Consider the following 22,365-nt stretch of genomic DNA (forward strand, 5'->3'; position numbering starts at 1 on the left):
ATTTATTTATTATTTATTTGAAGCAAGTAAATTTAGAACAAAGATGTATGTATTTCCAAAATGATGAAAGAGTTAGCTTAATTTGATGATGGATCTCTGTGGGAAATACAATTATTTTTTAATTGTTGAACAGTCCGTGTTGATCGAAGATAACACAGGTTGCTGCTGCAGTTCCAGTAAGAGTGACTGAGACCTTGTGAACGCCTAAAATCGGAGGATGCTAATTCTTTAATTTGCATGTGATATTTGTATGAATAATTGGGCCAGCCATAAAATGGACATTTGATTTAGCGTAGAGAACCTATTTAGGAGACCGAGGCGCAGAGGAGGCTACATGACGTTTTGCTTTACGCAAAATCTGCTTTATACATCCCCGTCATCAGAAGGGAAGACACGAAATCTCAGGTCGCGCAGGTTGCAAGAATCTTTATTTCCTTCTCGGCGCCGAGAAGCCTAACAAACTACCTTTCCCAGAAATCCTCGCTTTCCCAGATTCCCGCCCACGACTTCTCGGGATGAATGACGGTTATTACAGTCTCTGGCTGCTATCCTCCTGCAGCGATAAGCAGCTTAGAAGAACTACGTCTCCCAGCAGATCAGGCGGCGGGGCGGATTTCTGCGCATGGCTGTTCGCGTTTCTTTCCCTACCTCCCCTGCAGTTACCGTTACCGTGTTCGGTATCCTGGGCTGGTGCGCGCGGAGCTGAGATGGGCAGCTGGGCAGGACGCACCCCCGGGGAGCAGGTGAGGGGCGCGGGCAGCAGCGCGCGGCTGCTGCCCGGCGGGAACGGGGCCGGGGTGGGGGCGAGGCTGAAGACGACGGCGCGGCTGTGTTGCCATGGCAGGTGTATCTGGAGCCTGGGTGGAGCTGTTGTCTCTGGACGAAGCAGGGCAAGGGGAACCTGGACCCGGTTCATCTCTTGTTGTCCGCATCCTTCGAAACGGCCTGTGCCTACATAAGCTATTTGCTCCGGATTAGGTGCCCTTCGCTTTCCAAGGTCTTCCACAAACTGCTCTTCCAGAGCGCTTCTTCCTTTCTTTCGCTGTTCTCGCCGTCCTAATATTCATCTTTGCGAGCTGCAGAGCCCTTACCATGCTGGGTAACCGTTTCTTCCTCGTGGGGTGGAGGTCGGGCATCTGTGTATGCACTAGGACCTGTAGCCTGGACAGCTTTTTTTTTCTTTCTAGATCTAGGGCGCAATTCTACGCATGTTTAGACGGAATAAAGTACTGCATTTTTCAGCATTCCCCAGCCGTTATGCTAGGAGTTTTTCTGTCTAAAACTCATAGGGGAGCCTCTTTAAGAACTTGCTCACACTTGGCTGGCCATGAGCAGTGGATTCCCCATTGAGCTTTGCTGGGGCTTGACCACCAGTTACAAAGTTCTCATGTTTAACCAAAATGAAGCCTTTGGTTGCTTAGGAAATCTGTGTTTTAGCATGTGACTGGTAAAGGATGAAACCTAAGTGTAGGCATTCATCGTTGTTGTTGTCCTCTTCAAATGTTTATTTAACTCTTCCTCCAAGGTGCTCTGGGTGGTGTGCCTGGGTATCTCCACCACAAGCTATTGAAGGAGGTTAAACTGAGAGAGAACCTAACCTGGCTCCAAATTCTCCATTGTTGTCTAGGACAGCCTTCCCCAATCTGGTGGACTTCAGAGGCATTTGGACCTCAGCTCCCATAATTTCCATCCAGCAGGGCCATTGACTGGGACTTCTGGGTGTTGCAATCCAAGTGTCTGGAAGGCACAAGGTTGGGAGAGGCTGGTCTACAATGTAAGTAGACCAAATCTCAGCGCCCAGTAGAGGATAGAACTGTCTGTGGGAAATAATTGCTCTTATTATTCTTAATAATTAATAATTGTATAGTGCAGTTCACCCAGGCCTTACAATAATGATTGGTTTATTTTTTGTTGTTGTTATCGTTAAGTGATCCATAGAAAAGAGCACGTTTCTGATTACTGTGAAAGGAGAGTGGTGCATGGGTGTTGTGCTGAACTGCAGCCATGGCTCACTTGAGGGAATTTGCCCATCAGGTAAGTGAAAATTGGTTTTGTTTCCTAAACCAAGGTAAATCAAACTGAAGCACCCAAATAAACAAAACAGTCGTATTGTGTGAGAAACTTGGCCAATAGACTTGAATACATTCCTACTAAAATTCTTGATGATTTGTCAGTTTTCTGATAGCATCTAACTTAATAAAGTAGCATTCACTCATTTAAAATTAGCAAAGTGCCTCTCTCTCTGCAGCTAGTTTTCTTCATCAGGGTTTGGGAACTTTATTTATTTATTTATTTATTTATTTATTTTATTAAAACATTTCTATGCCGCCCCTTGCCAAGGCCTCGGGGCGGCTTACAACATGCAGAAAGTAGCTTCCTTACCTTTCTATAAGGAAAGCATAGCCAGAACTTAATGTAGTATATCTAATTGGGCTCACATGTGGAGTTTGGTATGTGACACAAAACTCAGCATCCTTTGAATCTCAGCTGTCATTGCTGAGGAGTGGAGCAGGATAGTTCTTCGCTGTTACCTATGATTAAAACATAATTACATTATGCTGCATAGGTGAATACATATTCATTTGACTGTGTAATTCATACAGGACTTAGAATTGAGATGACCATGATGCAGGAAAAAATGGGGTTCTGGTGGTGCTTTCCCTTTAGTGCAGTGAGCACAATAGAATGGTGCAAAAGATATCTAGGGAGCAGTCGCCCTTCTTATCACAACTAGATTTGCAGGGAGCACCCAGGGTGTTATCTGCTCCACTTAACACTGAACAGGTAACTATTGTTTGACTCCATTTCCCAAGTGCTGCAAAAATGATAGGTCTTGACTTCCACTGGTTTTATTCAATGTGACAGTGGTTCTGCGGTGATAGTGTCTAGAAGGATAACCATGTTAGTCTGTTGCCACCATTTTTTGTGTTTGAACATTTTTGTCCCACCTTTTACACCAGTGTGGGCAAGGCAGTGCACCTGACCCTCCTTCCCTCTATTTATTTTCATAACAATCCCACGAGGCTGGAAGTCAGTGACTGGCCTAAAGTCACACAGTGAGCTTCCCAGTACTAAGCACTTCACCACATAGACTCTTTGGATGACTCTGTTGCACTGTATTTTCTTCATCCTTTTTTAAAAGTTTGGTGTGGTATGTTTCTCAGAGCATTTATTGGAAAGACAGCTTTATTTTACACAATATTTTAGCATCTGTATAATATTGACTCCTCTGAAGCATCCTGATTATTCTTGATTACTCTTACAAGATGAAAATTTGTTCCATACAGATTCAATATTTTTGTGTTATTTCTTTTGCATCCAAAATTTGGTCTACCTTGTCACTTCCTCCCATGTTTTGTATTGCCCCTTGAGCCAGCCCATGAAGTATTGACAAATCAAAGCATTGTCTTTCTGCAATTTTTGTTTGCTTTCCCTATCATTTAAATTGATTTTTACAGTCAACTGACATAGCAACATTATGTGCAATCCCGTAAGAGGTAGGAAAGCAGGCAGTTATTCACAAAGTGAATGATGGGTATATTTAGTTTGGTTTCCTGGCACATACACTGTAAATACTAAGTAAAATTTGTCTGTGCTGGGAGCCTTGCACATTGCTCTTGATTTGGGCCACTCTTGCCAAAGCTAGTGGAATTTGAAGCTGAGTCTTTTGTGTACAATACTCGCTTTTGTAAGCTACAGTATAATCCCCTTTATTTTTACCATTTTAGTGTTTGTGGTAGGAACAAGAGGTCAGGAGGAGTATCATGTCAAGTTGGGAAGTGCCAAGGAGCATCACTGAGGGTAGGCTGTTGACCTGTGTTCAGTCAGGAACATTGAGATCACTCCTGAATGTGTTATTTTTAAGGCTTTTGTAAGATTAAGGTAGGTTTTCTGAATGCTTCATCCAGGGTCTTTGCTACAGCACACTACATCTCTTTTTATATGTGCCAGTCCTCTTGGTGCATCCCTTATTCCTCCTGGTTTTCCCAACAGACAACGTTTTCCTTGGATTCTTCTATCAGAGGTTGCTTACTCCAGCTCAGTGGTTCCTGCTTCCTTTACCCTCTGCTGTTTCCAGTTTGATACTTAGGTTTCTAGTGTGTGTCTGCTTATAGGCCCATGCAGTTTCAGTTTTGCTGTGGAGGCTTGAACATATTTCGTGGTCCTCTCATGTTGTTAAGGTGATGGACCCTGTTAGAATAGTCCACAAATTGTGGAGTCTGCTGTTCAAGGGTGTGTGCAGTCATCACAGGACAAGTTGTTTATCTTTCGTATCCTATCCAAAGGTTTCTCAATGATACCTTATCAGTTTAATTATGCATGGTGAGAGCATTTAAATCTGATTAAAATCTCAGGTAGAGCAGGAACCGAAACAGGCGTGGTCCTTGTTGATGACACATTCACACTACTCAGAACAGCACATGTACTGGATGTGTAGTGCTCATAAGGAAGGAGAAGTATGATGTGCCCTTCAAAAAAACTTCAGCAAGAATCTGTACAAATATTCAGAAAAATTATTGCATATTTTGATAGAATTCTGCTTCTTTTGTTCATCTAAAGGCTTAATCAGAAACAGCCGGTGTATCATTAAGAAAGTGCCTCAATTAATGTATGGTCAGATATTCAGACAACTGTCCTGTATCATATTTCAATCAAAAGTGACATTCTGTGAGCTTTGGAAACTGCAGTACCTCTGAAGGAGGGATGTAGAGCATTTTGTTGGAACATTGCTGACTAATAAACCAGATATGCAATGTCTTATTTGAGTAACCACCATGGAAGTAGAAACCCCAGAACCTAAGGCTGTCAGGTGGGCATGACCAAGATGCAAGCTGTTAATGCCCTGAGTGTTAGAGAAACAGAAAATGGAAAGTGCTTCTAACTCCCACATTGTGCCTTACATTCTTTTTGGATGAGAGACATTTAGGCAGAAAGAAGGTACTGTAATTTCTTCAGACCTGCTGAGGTTGTTGATATTGGAAATAAATGTGGCCTAAATCTGTGGGGAATATATGAAAATAGCTTTTGTCCTTCTGGGTACCAGTATTGCAAAAGCTGATATCTAGCACATTGAGGTATTCATGCCATGCCCTTATTTATTTAGAAGTCAACACTGTTTGACTCAGTTCTCTCTTCAAATCTACATTTGACCCATCACACTGATTTTGTGTGTGTGGTGGACAGAAGATTAAAACTGACTTTCTGAATGCACAAGAACAGAGAATCTATTTTGACTCCCTGAAAGTTGCTTGAGAGGGTATAAAAATGCAATACCAGCTTGATAAGATCTTGCGGACATCCTGTTGGAGAATGAACGATCATGTGCCTCACTGGTAAAAATGCAATATAAGCTTTGCAGATGTGTTTTCAAACCAGATGGGGACTGTTAGATCCTTGATATCCTGGAAGGGGTAGAAAAATGCCATTTGGTATAGCTTTGCAATGTACAGGATGGGTCACTGGCCTGCACAACAGAACGGGGGTGGGGGGCTCACCAGCCGCTTCTCTTGCTTTGGTACTGGGTGTTTTTCTGCCTTGAATGGGAAGAGATGAAGCCAACCCCAGGAAGCTGCACTAGAGGAGGGAGGCTGTTTCTTCCCAGAAACATTCTGTCCTCAAACTATGCTCTTCTTGTATGCTTTGGGGTCAGGATGTAACCAGGTATGGTCTGAGTTTCTGCCTGAAAGGATTGTTCCTCTCTTGCAAAGGGAATAAGTGGCTAAAGTATACAGCTTGGATATGAGCCATGTCAGAAACCTCCTGTCTTATAGCTAGATGGGGCTAGTTTTGAAGCTGAAGGGACCTCCTTTTCTTTATGTGACTAGAAGAAAAACTTCGGCAAATGTGAGCATGGGGTATTATGTTAAATTTGAGTTTAAAGCTTTGAAGAGAAGGGAAAATATCACCTTCTGTTTTACACTTCTGTGGATGGAGAGAAGTTATGGGGGAGGGTATGCATAACACAGGTAACCCACAGATGAAAGTTATTTCTGTATGTGCCTCACTTACGATCTCTCTAATCCTTACAACAATCCCATACAGTACGTCAATATTATGTCTGCATTGTAGTGTGCAGATGAGGAAAAAATCGCAGCAGGATCTTCCTAACTCTTGTTTCCTTAGTTCCTATGCCATGCTCATTAGAGTTAGGCTTGTACACTATAGGAAAATTTGGCACTAGATCATCTTTCCAAATTATTGCCTAATTTCCACTACCTGTTCTTGAACATTTCTCTTGAAGTTCTGCTGGCAAACTTGCCAGTGGTTCTGGAAAGTTCAGGGTGCAGCAGAGTCACCATATATGCTTACTGTAAGTATATTATGATGCCACATAATAATTGGCCTTTATGTGTATGCAGGGAGCCCTACCACATATATGAAGTCTTAGGAGTACCACAGCTAAACCTGTCAAATTTCAGCAGGTTTTAAATATGTCCCAGTACAATTCTAATTCAAATAGAAGTGAGAATTTGCTGTTCAGTTCTGAGTTTTCCAGAAGTCAGCAGCATTACTAGTACATTTTAATTTCCACCAAAAATGTTAGAATTCAAAGACAGTTTGAAGCTGTATAGACAGTATGAATATGAGAACTAAAGTCTCCTATTCACAAACACAGAATCACATGGCATGCCTTGGTCACTGGGAATGATGGGACCTGTAGTCCAACACATCTGAGGTCGCCAGAATGTGAAAGACTTTGTTAAATTATTATGGTTGAAATCTGTGGATTGACATATGCTCTAAAAATACTATCTAATCCTCCTTTAAATCCATCTAAGAGAATGACCAACACCACACCTAGCACATTTCATAAGAATTGCGTATTGAAGAAGTACATTGTCTTTTGTGAATCATTGGCCATTGGATTATCCTGAGCTGTCAGAATATGGAAGGGAGAAGCTTCTGCATCTGCTTCCCTCACACCATGTACATTTTGTAGGATATGTTGGGTGCGTCAGTCATCTCAGATGCCTCCTTTGATGCACATGCAATGTAGTAATAATGATAGTAAGGGCTGAGCCCTAAGGCCTAAATCATAAGATGGCTTTAAGAGAAGGTGAGTCAGTAATGGGAAAAGCACTGATCTGCTATTTAGTACCCTGTGGATATGTTTTGAGTGTCTGACTGTCTGCTTCTCTCTTTTTGCACATTCCTGCTGAGCCAGCACTCTCGAGTTGATCCAGAGGAGTTGTTCACCAAGCTGGAGAGGATCGGTAAAGGGTCGTTTGGGGAGGTGTACAAAGGAATTGACAACCGTAGCAAGGAGGTGGTAGCTATCAAGATAATTGACCTCGAGGAGGCAGAAGATGAAATTGAGGACATTCAGCAGGAGATAACAGTGCTCAGTCAGTGTGACAGTCCCTACATCACCCGTTACTATGGCTCTTACTTGAAGGTAACTGAAGCAAGCAGGACAGTCGTATCGCAGTGTCTTGCTGTAATGAACAGTGCAGCAATGTGTAAAATGGGTAAATACATTTAGTGGGTGGAGTTTGCTACAGGATAGTGCATTTTTGTTTTCTTCTTTGGAAGCAAATGAGGGTGCCAGGGTGTCAAAATCTACTGTTGCAAGATCAAGCTGTATGATCAGGACAAACACATAGGGCAGCTCTTGCTAGATCTGCCGTTTAAATCTGTGGTTTGGAGATTACAAATTTGAATTCTCCCATACACAGAATCTTTCAGCACATAAATAGCAGTGTAGGGAAAAAAAGCTTAGCAGGAACCCTCCTCCTGACATGCCAATTCTCTGTATGTATGTGTTTTCTATATAGGAAAGCATCAAATGAGATTATAGTCACCTGTAGTCTTAAATGGTATAGCCTGTCAAGAGCTGTATTATGTGACTCTTTTATTACTGCTACTCTACATTGTATTTATAGCCTACATTTTTTCCTCTCATGAGGATCCCAGGCTGGCTTATGTAGCTCCGTTTTATCCTTGCAACAACTCTATGAGGTAGGTTGGGCTAAGAGTGAATGACTGGCTCAAAGTCACTCAATGAGCTCCATGGCTGAAGACTACAACCCACATCTTCCAGGCCCCCAGTCCAACAATCTGACCACTAAACATGCTGTCAGCGAAATTAAGTGCCTTATCTATGTAATTTTTGTGTTCCATAACATTTGTTTGTAAGACCTGGATGATTCAGCAAACTGAGAAATGTATCTCTGTAACTTCAAAGGCAATCCTGATGGACTTTGAGACAATTTAAGCTCTAAACAGCATGCATTGCCCTCACCCATCTCTCTTTCTTATTCACAGGGCACCAAACTGTGGATAATCATGGAATATTTGGGGGGTGGCTCAGCACTGGATCTAGTAAGTATCTTTGTTGTTCATTTCTGCTTCCTTATTTAGCCAGATACATAGAATTCAAGTGAATTTGATATTGGATGAATGGAGCTATGATTTCACCTGCTCATTCAGAACTGCCATAATTCATATTTATTGCATAGACTCCTTGGGTTGTTCAACAAAATGACTTATGTGTGAACTTCTCAATATTCAACAGTAGGAACTTAGGGTGCAAATGCTCTCTGTTTCTGCTGCAATTCATACAGAAGTGCAGGCACACAAATTTGGCTCATGTTGCATTCTTTATTTCATTACTCAGTGAAAGACTGTGGCAGGTATCCAAGCAAACTTTGTTAAGCTGGGAAGACTGGGCAAACTTTTTTTTTGAAAATCTTAATTTTCAAAAGCAATCATTCACTTACTGATCATCTTTCTCCCCTCTCCTTACAGCTCAAGCCTGGCCCCTTGGAAGAGACCTACATTGCCACTATCCTACGAGAAATTCTAAAGGGTTTAGACTACCTTCACTCTGAGAGGAAAATTCACAGAGACATAAAAGGTCAGGCTTGCAAAATACATACTTCTGCTTATTTTTGACAGTTCATCTTTGAGACCAGTGAAATCATGACTGCAGTTTGCTTATACTGATTATGTTCAGATGGGAATAACCAAGCCTAGGCACGTGCATTTCTTTGTTGCCGCTGTTAAATGCTGTCTAGTCATCTCTGACCTATGGTAAACCTATGAACAAAAGCTCTCCAAAATGTCCTATCCATGACATCTAAATTCTGTTTAAGTTCAAGGCTGTGACTTCCTTTATGGAGTCAATCCATTTCTTATTTTCTCTTCCTTTTGTCCTTCTGCCTTTGACTTTTCTTAGCAAGATTGTCTTCTCCAGTGAATCTTGCCTTCTTCCAGTGTGTTCAAAGTATGACAGCCAAAGTCTCATTTTTCCAATTTCTTGGCTGCAGCCTCCCTCTGAATTGATAGCTGAGCCAAGGTATACAAAATCTTGTACAATTTCTGTGATTACACCTTAAACCAAGGCATCTGGATTCTGGACAAACCTGTGCACTTGTCAGTCTGAAGAATCCCATTTTTTAGGAGACATGAACCATGATTGTGAAAGTGGAGCAGGGAGTAAGGTGTCTGTTGCAGGTGTGAAGAGAAGGAAGTTTGGCTTCTAGGTGCCAGATAAATTAACAGAATTCCCAAACTTTGCCTGCCAGCTATGAACATTTCTGATCCAATTTTGAAAGATATAGGAGCACATTAGCAAGTTGTATAATAATTGATGTTAGCTGATGTTAGCATTATTGTGCTTGTTACAATTTTGCTTTTACTTGCTGTGGTAAAGTCCTGTTGAAGCAAATTATTTAACTCATCACTGTTCTTGCTGGGTTTTCCACAGTGTGTCCCAAGCTACATATGTTATAGTTCCTGTGGCTAGTAATCATGATATAAGGACCTTGGTGAAGAATAAAAGGCAGGGTCATTGCTTCCCAAATACTTGTGGTGGCAATTCCAATATGATATAGAAAAGGGAAATAGTAAAGAAGAAGATGCGACTAAGGATGGAGTACAAAGTGGGGTTAAATGAGACCTCACCCAGGGCAACAAGATAAGCCCATTGAACCTCTTAGAAAGGTGTAAGGCAGGGGTTTTTTTTTGTTTACTAACAACTTAGTATTTGCCTACTGGCCATGCTGGCTGGGGCTGATGAGAGTAGAAGTTAATAACACTGGAATGGTATCAGGTTGGGGAAAACTGAAATAAGGAATTGGACTGAGGTGGAATTGAAGACTTACGCAATTTTCTGAATGTTTCTTGTGTTCATTTTTGCTTAATATTCCTTAAACACCACACAGGCTATGAGGAGAATTAACACAAAACTGTTTACCAGTGTATCATTAAAGCATTTTACAGGGAGAGAGTATTGTATACCCCTTGGATTCAGGTTCTTCTATTACTTTTTTGTATGAACAGCTGCCAATGTGTTGCTTTCGGAGCAAGGGGATGTGAAACTGGCTGATTTTGGTGTGGCTGGCCAGCTGACAGACACTCAGATCAAAAGAAACACATTTGTCGGGACTCCATTTTGGATGGCACCTGAAGTCATCAAGCAGTCAGCCTATGACTTTAAGGTAATCTAGGAGCAGCAGCTCTGTGTTGGAATATGTGTTATCTTGTCAGGTGATAACACTGGGATTAAAAAGAACAAAGGATGCATGTAGGTGCACATCTCTGAGCAGCTGGTGCAGATTTTCCCACAGCTCCTGCATCATAGTGTGCGTGGTACACGTGCCTGCCCTTGTTTGGCTTCCTCTGTCCACACCACTAGGTTGAGCACACTGTCAGAATACTTCTCCCACCCCACCTGCCAGGACATCTACATTCATAGAGACACCTTTTACCAATTAACCATCAAGTTCTGATCATCTTTGAAATGCATAGTTTGCTACTCTGGGGTGGTTCCTCTGAATTTCCATGGGTTATATCCGGCTATTATTTGTCCATCTGCTTGAATGTTCCCTCATTTTTCTTTGTAGTTAGCAACTGTGCCACTTTTCTGTTATTTCCAAAATGCATGTTGTTCTACTCCCACTGGGTTCATGCGTCACAATTCTGTCCTTATAAAAATGCATGGTGTTCTGCTCTGTAGTACTCAAGTTGGATCTATTCAATGATACAGACAGGAAGTTTCCATTAAGCCTTCAAAGTTTTTCCTTGTCAGGGATCTGTTATACCACTTTGCATCAGACCAAAGACCCTGGTCCTTCCCAGTTATGAAAATGGGAGATGACCCTTTGCTAAAGGGAGGCTAGGTGGTGAAGGAAGGAAAATCTCCGTATTTCTGTGACTTTAGTCCAGTTTACTCTGAATTTGCTCCTCATCCCATCTTGCCAGACAATTTCATGGAAGTCTACCATATATGGAATGCGCTCCCCAAAGAGGTCCACCTGGCGCCGTCGTTATTTGTTTTTTTGCGCCAGGCCAAGACCTTTTTATTTAAACGATATTTTAACTGATAATTGCTGTTTTTATTTATTGGTTTTATAGCTCTGCCGAGATGTATCCGGATTTTTAAAGTTTATTCAACATTTGTTTATTTGCTTTGTAAACCGCCCCGAGGCTTGTTGCAAAGGGGGCGGCATAAAAATGCTTTACATACATACATACATACATACATACATACCAGGGGTGACCAGACTTGCTCAATGGAAGAGCCACATACGGTAAATGTTGTATGTTTGAGGACCACAAGCAGGCGCCAAGGGGTGGCAGCAGCAGATGACAAGCGGCAGCAGGCACCCACAGGTGGTGGCGGTGGATAGTGAGTAGCGAGCAGGTGTCTGCAGGTGCCCACAGCAGCAAGCCAAAAATCAGCTCAGAGCCTTATGCAGCTCCCATTCCTGATACATACCAATAGCCACCTGGTATTCCCATCAGCATTCAATCAGAAAAGAATGTGCTTATCAGGAAAGTGCATATGTCTAAGCTTACACTCCTGCCATAATAATTTAAAAAATAAAATTTACAGTGGAAGTGCTGGTTGCTACAGTCAGATAAAATGTTATGAGGAAACATCTATGGGATGCTGTATTGAGTGTAACAATGCAGCATTAGTCTTTAAGTGTTAGACTAATGCAGAGTGCTCTAAATACATTCTTTTTCATTTTTCTTCCAGGCAGACATTTGGTCCCTTGGCATTACTGCTATTGAACTGGCAAAGGGAGAGCCTCCAAATTCTGACCTGCATCCTATGAGAGTTCTTTTTCTGATTCCCAAAAACAATCCTCCAACACTGGAGGGACACCATAGCAAGCCCTTTAAGGAGTTTGTGGAAGCCTGCCTTAACAAGGACCCAAGATTTGTAAGTGTAACTTTCACTTCTTGTAAGCAGAGCCTGGGTATAGGTCAGAGATCTCTTGAGGGTAGAAAACCTGACAACTGCTAAGCAAAGTTGATTGACCTTTGGTGATGAACAAAGAAAGGCACAGCAAAATAAAAAAGACTCCTGAGAAAAACCACAGTGGCTGGCTGGCTTTTTTGTGATGGCCCCCACCAGCTAAGGCTCCCTGTCTTGTCTCCTGTTTTTCCATAGAGGCCCACTGCAAAGGAATTGCTAAAGCACAAATTTATCACACGTTACACCAAGAAAACATCATTTCTCATGGAGCTCATTGACCGGTACAAACGCTGGAAGTCAGAGGGGCATGGTGAGGATTCCAGCTCGGATGACTCGGAAATGTATGTGTTCCTTCTGCTTTTTCTCCTTCCTCTTCTGTTCTCCCCACTCACCTCAGTTAAGGGTCACATCTCAGTTGTTACTAAGGGTGGTCTCTGCAGAGCAAAAATTGACTGCTTTTTTTTCTTTTAAATTGTTATATTATTATTATTTATGTATGTTTTTATGTATTCTTTGTGAGCCGCCCCAAGGCTTTGTTGCGATGGGGGCGGCATAGAAATGTTTTAAATAAATAAATAACATGTGTAACAGTGGATCTAAAAACAGGGATGTTTTGGATAGGAGATTCTGGAGGGCTTTCATTTGTAGGGTCACTATAAATTGAAGACACAACATGTAGCAAGAACATGAGTTTCAGTATGGCTTGTTGGGAAGGAGAGATGAAAATAAAAGCAGAATGAATTGGCATGCTGGCTGTCTCCATTTAAACAAAATAACAGAAGAGAGACATAGAGTATGTATACCCAATTCTGGGTAGTGAGTTGGGAATCTGTTGGGAAAAGGGGAGCTCTGTGAATTGAGTACCAAATGCACTGTAATCTCTTGTTACAATAGCTGGGAAGTGGCAGACACAGAACTGTGAAAAAGTGGAACTAAGTTCAGCATACCAGCAATTGAAGTAGTTCTGCCTGCTGTCTGATAATCTTGACTACACATGGCTGTATTGAATGCTGTCTTTGAGTATGACCCCTGAATCTCTCTATTTCTAGTGATGGAGATGCCGATGAGAGAGATCAGGGACCCATCTGGACTTTCCCACCAACAATTCGCCCCAATTCCCTGAACAAGCTGCACAAAGGGATGCCTCATCACGGGTCCCAAAAGGTCAGTTTGGTTCCAGTGCAGCTGAAGAGCAGGAACCCACGCTAGTGGTGGTAGGTCTGCGGGAATGTTTTGCCATGGCCCCCATATTACAACATGGCTTGATTTGACATTAGGGGCTGTTCTTTCTCTGCCCTGCTTTTTGTTGACTCCAAGGGTTCCTTTTAATTAATGCAGCTGTAATATAGAATCTTTGCCAAGGACAGCAATGCTGTTCCTAATTTGCTGCCAGCAAATGGAACGAAGTGCACAGGTAAGAAACTTGGTGCCCTCCAGATAGTTTTGATACCAAGTTCTGTAAGCCCAGCCAGCATGGGCTACTGAAGTTGTATGCCAAAACATCTGACGCCTTCCTGCTTCTGCCCCTGCAGTACAACTATGCTCCCAGTGAATAGTCGCTTGTTCCTACCATTGCTGTTTTATGCAGGAGAAACTAGAAAGTTCTTAATGAGTATTTTTCCTACTTTGTTTGCATGCCAATAGAAAAAGAGAAAGTAAGTGGTTGAAAAGAAAACTTAGGCTAACATTAACAAGCAACTTTCCTTTTCTAGCCAGTTGAACCCATCAAGCGGCAGCCACGGTCTCAGTGTCTCTCTACTCTTGTACGTCCTGTCTTTGGAGAGGTGAGACAATGGCAGAGCTGATGTCTTTTCATATACTTGCTATAACATGTGAATGTTTTGTTGAGAAACTGTGGAATATTGGGGTAGGATAGAAAGAAGCATCAGAGGCGGAGGTATGTGAGAGAACAGGCAGTGTGTGTGGGAGAGCGCCTATTGGTAAAAATGAGATGCATTTTCTACTTTTTGCTTATAGTCCATTGCTTGCCATCAAGAGCTTCTCAGCTTCTCCCAGTTCTGCCAGTGTATGCGTTGTGATGCTACAGCTTCTCCTATCTTCTGCCCCAAATTCAGTATTTGAACAGTGACTGTAGCTCACAACTGTGCCAACAAGATGTGATGAAGCAAGTTGTAATTTCCCCCCCACATCTGCTCCATTCACATGCATGAGATGAATGATACAGGTAAGGGGAACAAACCTTGCCCCTCTCCTCTTCTCCCCTGCCTTACTTTGCTGTGTTCAAGCTGTTTTTCCTCTAGCCCTGCTCACTTGGCTGGAAGAAACACAACAATGCAGGGTAGGAGGCATTACTCTATGCATGAGAAAAGAAAATATAGACTCTCTCCTGTTTCATAAGTGGATAGATAAATGAATGCTCGAGACTGTTCCGTGACATCTAGTTGACATAACTGTATAGCCTCTTTGGAGTTGAGATTGTAAGAAGCTGCCAAGTACAGTGTGTGTGACATGTTTGTAATGACTCCAGTTCAGTAATACTTACTACTGGTAATAATTTTGTTTCTATACTGCTCATTAGCCAAATCTCTCTAGGTGGTCTACAGAAAACCTCTCACATTGCACCTTTGTCATTAATTGTTCTAAAAACTGGAATTATCTCATGCTTTCAGGGCTTTAGCTTTTTGTCCTATAGTCCTTCTGGTCTGTGATGTCTTTAGTCCAGTTCAAAATAACACACTGTTCAGAAAAGAAATCACTCAAAACCAAATTGATACCAATCAACTCACATAATAAATGTATACACATTGTAAAAGTTTAGGCTACTCTAAAGGGATTTTTAAACTTCATGGTAAAATGCTTTTCTGTGCACCTTAGCAAAAGTCATTTTCATCCATGAGTAGGCCTAAGAATATACCTTGCTGCTTTTCTCCAAGACTGTTAGCATTAAAGTTCACTATGTTCTGCTTTCTGATGATGTGGGTGGCAGCTTGAACTTGGCAAAGGACAACAAGGTTGATCCCTGGATTAAAAGCAAGGATCTGGGAGGACAGGTCAAACCCACTTAAATTTGCAGAGTTGATGGAGGAGAGAGTTAAGCCAGAAAGGCTTAGATTAGATTGTTGTTACCTATAATGGCTTTTGCTTTCAGCTTTGCTTTGAGGCTAGCTGTGCAGTCTCTTGAGAATTTCTTATAATCAGCCTCTGATTGGAGCAAAAGTTCTACAGTCTAAACTCCAAGAGGGTTACTGAAACAAAGCAGGGGATTCCAAGGAATATGCTATATGTTGGAAATGGAAAACCTATATTGTTTTGACTGAACTATATATTTTTAAATGGAACTACAGTGCTCATCTCCTTCATGGATCACTGCCTTGTCGTGGCGAAGGGGCTTGCGTAGCTCAATGAAGCTATGAGCTATGCCGTGCAGGGCCACCCAAGACGGACAGGTCATAGCAGAGAGCTCTGACAAAATGTGATCCACTGGAGAAGGAAATGGCAACCCACTCCAGTATCTTTGCCATGAAAACCCCATGGACAGTACCAAAAGGCAAAAATACATAACACCAGAGGATGAGCCCCTCAGGTTGGAAGGTGTCCAGTATGCTACTGGGGAAGAGCAGAGGGCTAGTACTAGTAGCACCAGAAAGAATGAAGTGACTGGGTCAAAGCTGAAAGTACACTCAGTTACAGATGTATCTGGTGGTGAAAGGAGAGTCCAATGCTGCAAAGATCTATACTCCATAGGAACCTGAAATGTATTGATCCATGAATCAAGGCAAGCTGGACATGATCAAACAAGAGATGACAAGACTGAACATCGACATCTTAGGAATCAGTGAACTAAAATGGACAGGAATGGGTGAATTTAATTCAGATGACCATCAGGTATACTACTGCGGGCAAGAACCCCTCAGAAGAAATGGAGTAGCCTTCATAGTCAATAAAAGAGTAGGAAAAGCAGTACTGGGATACAGCCTCCAAAATGACAGAATGATCTCAGTTCGAATCCAAGGAAAACCATTCAACATCACAATAGTCCAAGTCTATGCCCCAACCACTGGTGCTGAAGAGGCTGAAGCTAACCAGTTCTGTGAAGGCCTACAACACCTTCTATAATTAACTCCAAAAAATGATGTCCTTATCATCATGGGGGATTGGAATGCTAAAGTAGGAAGCCAAAAGATAACTGGAATAACAGGCAAGTTTGGCCTTGGAGTACAAAACGAAGCAGGGCACAGGCTGGTAGAATTCTGTCAAGAGAATTCAATGGTCATAGCAAACACTCTTTTCCAACAACCCAAGAGACGACTCTACACATGGACATCACCAGACAGTCAACACAGAAATCAGATTGACTATGTGCTCTGCAGCCAAAGATGGAAAAGCTCTATACAGTCAGTAAAAACTAGACCAGGAGCTGACTGTGGCTCAGATCACGAGCTTCTGGTTGCAAAATTTAGGCTTAAATTGAAGAAAGTAGGGAAAAGCACTAGGCCACTTAGGTATGACCTAAATCATATCCCTGATGAATATACAGTAGATGTGACAAATAGATTTAAGGAATTAGATCTGACAGACAGAGTGCCTGAAGAACTATGGATGGAGGTTCGCAACATTGTACAAGAGGTAGCAACTAAAGCCATCCCAAAGAAGAAGAAATGCAAGAAAGCAAAATGGCTGTCTGAGGAAGCTTTACAAATACTTGAAGAAAGGGAAGCAAAAGGCAAGGGAGAAAGAGAAAGATACACCCAATTGAATGCAGAATTCCAGAGAATAGCTAGAAGAGATAAGAATGCCTTCTTAAATGAACAGTGCAAAGAAATAGAAGAAAACAATGGAATAGGGAGGACCAGAGATCTCTTCAAGAAAATTGGAGATATGAAGGGAACATTTCATGCAAAGATGGGCATGATAAAGGACGAAAATGGCAGGGACCTAACAGAGGCAGAAGAGATTAAGAAGAGGTGGCAAGATTACACAGAAGAACTATACAAGAAAGAGCTTAACGTTCCTGATAACCACGATGAGGTGGTCACTGACCTCGAGCCAGACATCCTGGAATGTGAAGTCAACTGGGCCTTAGGAAGTCTGAGCAAAAACAAAGCTAGTGGAGGTGACACTATTCCAGCTGAGCTATTCAAAAACTTAAAAGACGATGCAGTAAAAGTGCTGCACTCAATATGCCAGCAAATTTGGAAAACTCAGCAGTGGCCACAGAATTGGAAAAGGTAAGTTTACATTCCAATGCCAAAGAAGGGCAATGCCAAAGAATGTTCAAACTACCGCACCATTGCACTCATTTCACATGCTAGCAAAGTTATGCTCAAAATCCTACAAGCTAGGCTCCAGCAGTATGTATGTATGTATGTATGTATGTATGTATTTATTTATTTAAAACATTTCTGTGCTGCCCCCATCGCAACAAAGCCTCAGGGCGGCTCACAAAGAATACATAAAAACATACATAAATAATAATATACCAATTTAAAAAAAGTATGTGGACCAAGAACTACCAAAAGTAGAGGCAGGATTTCGAAGAGGGAGAGGAACTAGAGATCAAATTGCCAACATACGCTGGATCATGGAGAAAGCTAGGGAGTTCCAGAAAAACATCTACTTCTGCTTCGTTGACTATGCTAAAGCCTTTAATTGTGTGGATCACAACAAATAGTGGCAAGTTCTTAGAGAGATGGGAGTCCCAGACCATCTTATTTGTCTCTTGAGAAACCTGTATGCAGATCAAGAAGCAACAGTGAGAACTGGACATAGAACTACCGAATGATTCAAAATTGAGGAAGGAGTACGGCAAGGCTGTATATTGTCACCCTGCCTATTTAACTTATATGCAGAGCACATCATGAGAAAGGTGGGGCTAGATGAATCACCAGTTGGAATTAAGATTGCTGGGAGAAATATCAACAACCTCAGATATGCAGATGATACCACTCTCATGGCAGAAAGTGAAGAAGAACTAAAGAGCCTCTTGATGTGGGTGAAGGAGGAGAGTGCAAAAGTTGGCCTGAAACCCAACATTAAGAAAACTAAGATCATGGCATCCGGTCCTCTCACTTTCTGGCAAATAGATGGGGAAGAAATGGAGGCAGTGACAGATTTCATTTTCCTGGGCTCCAAGATCACCACAGACGGGGACTGCAGCCAAGAAATTCAAAGACGCTTGCTCCTGGGGAGGAAAGCTATGGCAAATTCTAGACAGCATACTAAAAAGCAGAGACATCACCCTGCCAACAAAAGTGCGTATAGTCAAGGCTGTGGTTTTCCCTGTTGCATTGTATGGCTGTGAAAGTTGGACCATATGGAAGGCTGAGCGCCAAAGGATTGAGGCCTTTGAATTGTGGTGCTGGAGGAGACTCCTGCGAGTCCCTTGGACCGCTAGGCGATGAAACTGGTCAGTCCTAGAGGAGATGAACCCTGACTGCTCTTTAGAAGGCCAGATTCTGAAGATGAAACGCAAATACTTCGGCCACCTAATGAGAAGGAAGGACTCCCTGGAGAAGAGCCTAATGCTGGGAACAACAGATGGCAAAAGAAGAAGGGGATGGCAGAGAATGAGGTGGCTAGATGGAGTCACAGAAGCAGTTGGAGTGAGCTTAAGTGGACTCCGGGGGATGGTGGAGGACAGGAAGGCCTGGAGGATTGTTGTCCATGGGGTCGCGATGGGTCGGACACGACTTCGCAACTAACAACAACAGTACTCATCTTTGCATTACATGCTTGACACAGGTTGATCTAAACTTCTACCCTAAAATCCAAGGCTACAATGAAAAGTTTGGATCCAGACTTAATTACACTTAGATAAGACCCAATGAAATTAATAGGATTTAAGTTAGGCCTGGTTAAGGCTTGTATCTAATATTAAACCTGCTCAAAATATCCCCACTCAAATAAATGAGATGTAAATATTGGATACAATCTAATTCTAGATTCAGCCTAAAATTTGCTGTTTGATTCTGATCCTGAAAGATTTTGGTTGCAAAACATGTTTGACATCTGTTTTAGTGTACAGAGAAGAAAAAAAAAACCATGCTATTCGGGGTAGGGGTGAAGTGGGAAGTAATGCATGCATATGAATACTATGAGACAGAAACTGCAAAATAGACATCCTGTTCCCTAATCCTGCCTACTCAAAGCATAACAGATCGCTCTCTAGCGATTGCTTTGGATTTACTAACAGGGCTCAAAAATCACTTGAATTCTTTATTCAAACAATATGGTTGGAGTTGCCAGTTTCCCAGGGGCACCAGCTACTTCATGAGCTCTTACATGAAGCAAGCAACTGAGTGCATTACAAAATTGTGCTGGAAAGTTGACTGTTTATTCTGTCAAGTGTTGCCAATATCCACAAGGCTGTTCAAGAGAAATGAAAACTCACATCCTGTTCTTAAACCCATATATATGAAAGTACATCTCAGTCATGCCAAATAAGTGAGCCTAGTGTTGCTGCCAAAGGCGCTTTCGGACTTGCCCATGTTCTAGAACAGGGGTGAGCAGAAGGTAGATTGAGATCTACTGGTAGGTCTCTGGGTAATTTGCTATAGATTAGTAAGGCTTTCTGATTCCCAAATGTTCAAAACTACTTTTTCACTTAAATTAGGTTGCTAATATGAAGAAAGCTTGGAATATTCAGGAAAGTGCTGTGAGCTTAAATCAGCCTGGCTATATTGAAAAGACATTTGTGGGTTCAGGATGTAATCAGTGGCATCCTTTTGAAGTTTATGTCTCTTGAACCTGGCCATGGCTGGTGGATCTTAGGATTCTAGAACAAAAAAAAAAGGATAAAACAAGCCTGAAGTCCACTCACTCCTGTTATAAGAATGTTATTGGGAAAACATACTACTGTATAACTCTGCCAATGAATAGTGTTGGCTCCAGGAAAAACTAACATAAGTAAGTCTCTGCTACTGCTTTCTACTGTTCCGCAGCTGACTAACTCTTAACTACTTGGCAGCTCAAAGACAAACACAAGCAGACTGGAGGCAATGTAGGAGCCATGGAGGAACTGGAGAATGCTTTTAGCTTAGCAGAAGAGTCTTGTCCAGGAATTTCTGACAAACTGATTGCACACATGGTGGAGCGAGTGCAAAGGTGAGTGCTGTTAACTTGACCAAAAGTAATTTGGTGTGGGGGAATGGCTGGGGAAGTACAGTAGAAACCAATTGTACATCCCTCCTCGGTGCATGTTCCCTTTGTAATACTGCACTTTGTTTGGGCCCAAGATAATACCATATGCTCTAAACCTCACTGTCTCACAAGTCAGCTGTCTGGTACTCAGGTAGAAAAGTGGAATCTAAATTGACACTGGCAAGTGAATGCAGATCCAGCAAGTGACCCTTAACCCAAGCCAATTAGTTCTGGTTAACTACAATCTATTCATGTTTGGCGAAAGTCATCACTTTAAATTGTTTTGAAAATGACAGTGAGAGTTCACTACGAAACAACCTGGTAAATTTCCTTTGTTCTCTCTCAGGTTCTCACACAGCAGGAACCACCTAACTTCAGCACGCTGAGGAGTTTGCCCTTTCTACTAGTGGGTGACTTTTCCCCCCAGCTCCATAGGAATTGCATCTTGAATCCATCACCATCTGCTGTTGGATGTTAACATTGTGCTATGGATTCCCAGACATTTCAGAGCCTTTGTGTGTGTGTTTCATGACCACCTAGTATGGGATTTGCAATACACATGATTATGGATTATTTTGCAAAGCCCAAGGAGTGTAATTTTTACAGTGTATTTCATGAAGGTTTTTCATTATATCCAATTTTTCTCAGGTCAGTCCTTGTTTCAACGCAAAATCCTGACTGCTGGAAAAATGGAAATCCTTAGGCAAATACATTCCCAAAGGGAAGTGGGACTGTGATAGCTTCCTGCTCTGATCAAAGGCAGTGTTTGAGCAGCTGATCAGCAAGAAGGGGCTATCACCATCCAGTGAGATGGTCATATATGCTGGTGCTACACGACAGTTTTGTTTCAGGTTTCTCCTCAGCTAATAGAAGAAGAAGATTGGGCTAGCAGTTGCTGAGAAAAGTGAATCTTGCCTCCTTTCTACTGGCCCCTTTTTGAGGTAGGTTTGACTACTGCTGTATTATATACTAATCCATGTTTCATTCACTAGAGTGTGGTGCAGATGTGCTCCTACTCAGTCAAAGCCTTTTGCTTCTACTTAGTATCTTGAGTATAAACACTTGCATACCAAGTTCAAATATTCTGGCAGAGTATTATGTACTTGTTACAGAGGGGAAGGAAGCTAAATGCTTTATTACTTCTACAGCTTAGAGACAGGGTAAGGATCTAACCAAAGTCTGCAAACTTTGTAAAGACTTGTTATTCCATGATATTTGGCTAAGATTTTCAGTTAAACTGAAATATGTGTGGTGCCAACAGCTAGAGAAAGTAATAGCTGACATGCTCAAAACATTGCCTGTGTCTCTCAACTTTTTTACCACATTTTGGACTTTTACTTATGTCAAAATTGCTCATGAACATTATCTCTGATTCTGACTGAGAAGTACATATCTGAAGCATCTGAGATGCCAGCTAGATCTTCCTCTGGAGCAGTAAATGTGTAGACTCATTTCCTAAACGTGTAGATTCAGTGGTATGGATGTCTTCCTTTGAGAAAGACATCTTAAAAGCTGCAGCTGCTGCTTTTATGACTTGCTTATGGACAGCTGAGTAAAGAATATGGATAGGAAGTTAAAGAATCCATTTGCCTTTACTGTTGTCCTTCAGGTCTGCTTACAAAGCAGATGGGAACATTAGATAAAGGGAAAACAAGAAGCTGCTACTTTGTGCTATTTATAAAAGGTACCTTGCATTAGCTCACACAATGTCACCAGAATGCTCTTAAAGGTTTCTCCAGTATTCAAAGCAACAATGTCTTAGTTCTCATATGAGCAATGAGGGATCTGCCACTTCCAATAAAATTAACTTGTCAAGTAAAAGCTATCTGTGTGTTTATTTATACATGAACACAAGTACTAACACAAAATTATATTATTGTATCACTCTCCCAAGAGTGATCTGTTATATTTGCTCAGGACATGACCTGGTTTAACTTGTAGGTCAGTCATGGCGCACTGGTGGCCTCAAGTCAGATGGCAACGAGTGCAATCTGATCTCATCAGACTTGTGAGCAAGGAAAAAGCAACCAATCATGGGAATAAGACAGACTATGCAT

General features: G+C 41.9%; 1 protein-coding gene across 3 annotated transcripts; it reads left to right on the top strand.

Moving 5' to 3' along the window:
• The first annotated feature begins 643 nt into the window (after nt 1–643).
• On the top strand, nt 644–22,207 carry STK25 (serine/threonine kinase 25). Of its 3 annotated transcripts, none has more exons than XM_044432671.1 (12): nt 644–743; nt 1,929–2,034; nt 7,166–7,396; nt 8,266–8,322; nt 8,749–8,857; nt 10,285–10,442; nt 11,987–12,172; nt 12,404–12,549; nt 13,258–13,372; nt 13,921–13,992; nt 20,136–20,272; nt 21,160–22,207. In XM_044432671.1, the coding sequence occupies exons 2-12, from the start codon at nt 2,005–2,007 to the stop codon at nt 21,173–21,175; spliced, it is 1,257 nt and encodes a 418-aa protein (XP_044288606.1). In that variant the 5' UTR covers nt 644–743; nt 1,929–2,004; the 3' UTR covers nt 21,176–22,207. The 3 variants fall into 3 exon arrangements, with proteins under 3 accessions (XP_044288606.1, XP_044288605.1, XP_044288608.1); XM_044432670.1 differs by having other exon boundaries at nt 20,655–22,205; XM_044432673.1 differs by lacking the exon at nt 644–743 and having other exon boundaries at nt 1,990–2,034; nt 20,655–22,206.
• Nucleotides 22,208–22,365: the final 158 nt, after the last annotated feature.

This window comes from Varanus komodoensis, unplaced genomic scaffold (assembly GCF_004798865.1).
Source record: "Varanus komodoensis strain SLA01 unplaced genomic scaffold, ASM479886v1 scaffold25, whole genome shotgun sequence".
In the NCBI taxonomy this organism is placed as follows: Eukaryota; Metazoa; Chordata; class Lepidosauria; order Squamata; family Varanidae; genus Varanus; species Varanus komodoensis.

Bases quoted from the DNA above. Each gene is read 5' to 3' on its own strand.
- STK25 (XM_044432670.1), top strand. From the start codon at position 2,005: ATGGCTCACTTGAGGGAATTTGCCCATCAG. The intron at 2,035-7,165 runs GTAAGTGAAAAT...CTGCTGAGCCAG, and splicing joins TGAGGGAATTTGCCCATCAG to CACTCTCGAGTTGATCCAGA. The intron at 7,397-8,265 runs GTAACTGAAGCA...TCTTATTCACAG, and splicing joins ACTATGGCTCTTACTTGAAG to GGCACCAAACTGTGGATAAT.